At 35.7% G+C, this 3,103-nt stretch overlaps 1 protein-coding gene across 1 annotated transcript; it reads left to right on the forward strand.

The window, feature by feature from the left end:
- Positions 1-272: 272 nt before the first annotated feature.
- On the forward strand, positions 273-2,045 carry LOC104408893 (endoribonuclease Dicer-like; the record flags this gene model as incomplete). The annotated part of the gene is made up of 4 exons (XM_010018628.1): positions 273-282; positions 766-928; positions 1,021-1,096; positions 1,385-2,045. Coding segments are annotated over 4 exons (415 nt in total), but the record flags the coding sequence as incomplete, so codon positions are not given.
- Positions 2,046-3,103: the final 1,058 nt, after the last annotated feature.

The raw sequence follows: 3,103 nt of genomic DNA on the forward strand, positions 1-3,103 counted from the left end.
CGCTGAGCTCCCCCCGCTCCGGGGTTGAGGCATCCTCTCTGGAGATGCCTCGGCAATTCCTTGAGATTAACTCAAGATCTTTAAAACATAGACTGAAAATTTAGCTTTAATAAAGAGAATAGGCTATTGTCTTAAGTTAGTATCATAGAAGAAAACACTGCCTGCTACCTTTAAAAGATAGCTAAGTGTGCCTGCTAGCTCAGTCTGATGTTGCTGGTTATCACTTATTAATGGCTCAGTTTACTAGTGCTTTTTTCATGCTTGTCTTCCAGGGTAGATAAGGTAAGGAAAAGTACGTCTAACTTTCATCCAGAGATTCTGGAGCTTTCATACAGATTTTTGAAGCTACTTCTAGGAGATGCCTAATGTATGAACTCTTCCTTTATTTTGCGTAGCTTTCTAGAATTAACTGATAGAGCCAAGTCTGTTTTTTATTGGAAAAACCAGACCTATGGTAAAATCCTACAGAAATACATGAGGAATTCACAAAGCATATAAGGTCTCTGTACGCAGTGGTGTTTGGGCATTTTTATTTTTATTTTTTTTTTCATATTTGAAAGATGATATATCCAGCAACTTGGTTTCATTGGGGAATAAAAGAACAATTTCGTTGTGGGAAATTGTCAATGAAAAACTTAAAGGAAGCAGCACAGCATAGATTGAAAGAGAGCTTACATTTCTGAAGACCTTTTTATTTTATAAGATGCAATTGTTTCTCTTCCTTCTTTCTTCCCCCTTCCCCCTGCTTTTTTTAATTGCTAACAGCTCAGAAGATCTGAAGAAGATGAAGAAAAAGAGGAAGACATTGAAGTACCAAAGGCCATGGGGGATATATTTGAGTCCCTTGCTGGTGCCATTTATATGGATAGTGGAATGTCTTTGGAAATGGTGTGGCAAGTGTACTATCCAATGATGAGGCCATTAATAGGTATTGTCTGCTTTCAGAAAAGAAAATATTAGTTAAGTGCCATCTGCTATGAAGAGAAGAAAGCTAATTTTTTCTTTTCCTCCTCCAAATAGAGAAATTTTCTGCTAATGTGCCCCGTTCTCCAGTGCGAGAGCTGCTGGAGATGGAGCCAGAGACAGCCAAGTTTAGGTAAGAATACGCTTCCTTTGGTACACACTGCCATAGAATGTTTTTAAGCTGTGCTTCGTAAACTGCTGAGAATTTTTGAATGTCAGAAATTCATTTCTTTTGCACTAAGCAGCGAGCATGATCACCATGTTTGCTGATTTTACTGCTTTTCCTTGCATAACTTTTTGAGAAAAGTAATGATTTCTGTTTAACTGTACTGCTTTAACTTCTGTAGAAAAGAGAATGTAGGTCTCTTATTTCACATTAACTTGCCTAGGGAGTAAGTAATTCTTGTGTATATTTTTGCAGTCCTGCAGAAAGAACTTACGATGGAAAGGTCAGAGTAACAGTGGAAGTTGTAGGAAAGGGAAAGTTTAAAGGTGTTGGCAGAAGCTACAGGATTGCCAAATCTGCAGCTGCGAGAAGAGCACTACGAAGCCTCAAAGCAAATCAACCTCAGGTCCCAAACAGCTGAGACTCCTCTTAAAAAGAAATAAAATGGGGGAAAAAACACAAATAAAGAAAATTTTTAAAAATGTTGATGTTGAGAGGAACAAATTGGAAGACAGAATTTAAAGTTTGTTTGATAACAGAATAAATAACAAAACATGTAACATGTATAAAATTTTGGAACTAATTGTAGTTATAGTTTTTTGCGCAAACACAATCTTGTCTTCTTTCCTCACTTCTGCTTTGTTTAATCACGAGAGTGCTTTAATGATGACATTTAGCAAGTGTTCAGAATAATTGTTGTCAGGTCTTTATGGTTTACTTTTGTTGTCAGTACAGCTTTGCTTAGTGTTAGAAGGCCAGGGAGCTTATGCCTAATGCAGTTGCTAGGTTTATATATAGTAATCTTGAAATTCTTCAATCTGTGCACTAGTGCCAGTCATAAAGCAGTTGATAAACTGTGCTGGATGATTGGGTATAAGAAAGAATAAGTGTGCCAGTATTCTCTTTTTTTTTTTTCTTTCCTTTTTTTTTTTTTTTTTTTTTTTTTTTTTTTTTTTTTTTTTTTTTTTTTTTTTTATTTTATTATTACTCTCTCCATGTCATCTTTTTGCATTAAGATGGCGTTCCCAATCATTATTGCACTTATTTGTTAGGGACAGATTCTAACTGAAATGGCTGGCATACTGGTAGAATGAAACTTCAGTTTCATTACGCCACACAGTCTCGCATAAAAAAAGGTTCTTGCCTTAAAAATAAATAAACCCTCATTAATAATCTTTTAATTTCTGATCTTTTTTTGGAACAAACTGTTTTACATTCCCTTCATTTTATTATGCATTTTACAGTGATACAACTCTATATTTACAATACAACTCATTACTATAGCTGTGACTTATTACAGGATTATAATAGAAATTGTATTCATATATATGTAATTAGGTTATTTTTAACAATTCTGAGGAGGTGGTTAGTCGAAAGTTTTTTTAATACCATAAACAAATATGGTCTTTGGTTAAAATTCCAATTTTACACAAACCTACAAGCGAGATAGTTCCAATACTGGAAACACCTCCAACCCTGGAGGTGTTCAAGGCCAGGCTGGACAGAGCCTTGGGCGACATGGTTTAGTGTGTGGTGTCCCTGCTCATGGCAGGGGGGTTGGAACTAGATGATCTTAAGGTCCTTTCCAACCCTAACTATTCTATGATTCTATGAAACAGTAATGAATAATTGCACAGTGCAAACTGTCACTCTAACAAAATAACCTTTGACATATCACACCTTAAATATGCTGCAGATTTTATAGTCAATTGGTTACGTATTTAACGAACAGAGCACCTTTACACTTAAAGATATTTCCACGTAAATTTCTTACTGTACTTTTCAGAGTTGCATGCATATTTCGCCTACCAAAGCTGTGCTGTTAAATAACATGAAAGTTGATGTTTGAGATACAACTGCCGTACTTTTGATACATCTGTGATTTAGGTCCTTAATTTAGAGAAACTAGCTCATTGGTGTTTTGGTCTAATGGGGGGGGGGGCGGGAATCATACTTTTTTTTTTTTGGCTTTGC

This window comes from Nestor notabilis, unplaced genomic scaffold (assembly GCF_000696875.1).
Source record: "Nestor notabilis isolate BGI_N333 unplaced genomic scaffold, ASM69687v1 scaffold14217, whole genome shotgun sequence".
Taxonomy (NCBI): domain Eukaryota; kingdom Metazoa; phylum Chordata; class Aves; order Psittaciformes; family Psittacidae; genus Nestor; species Nestor notabilis.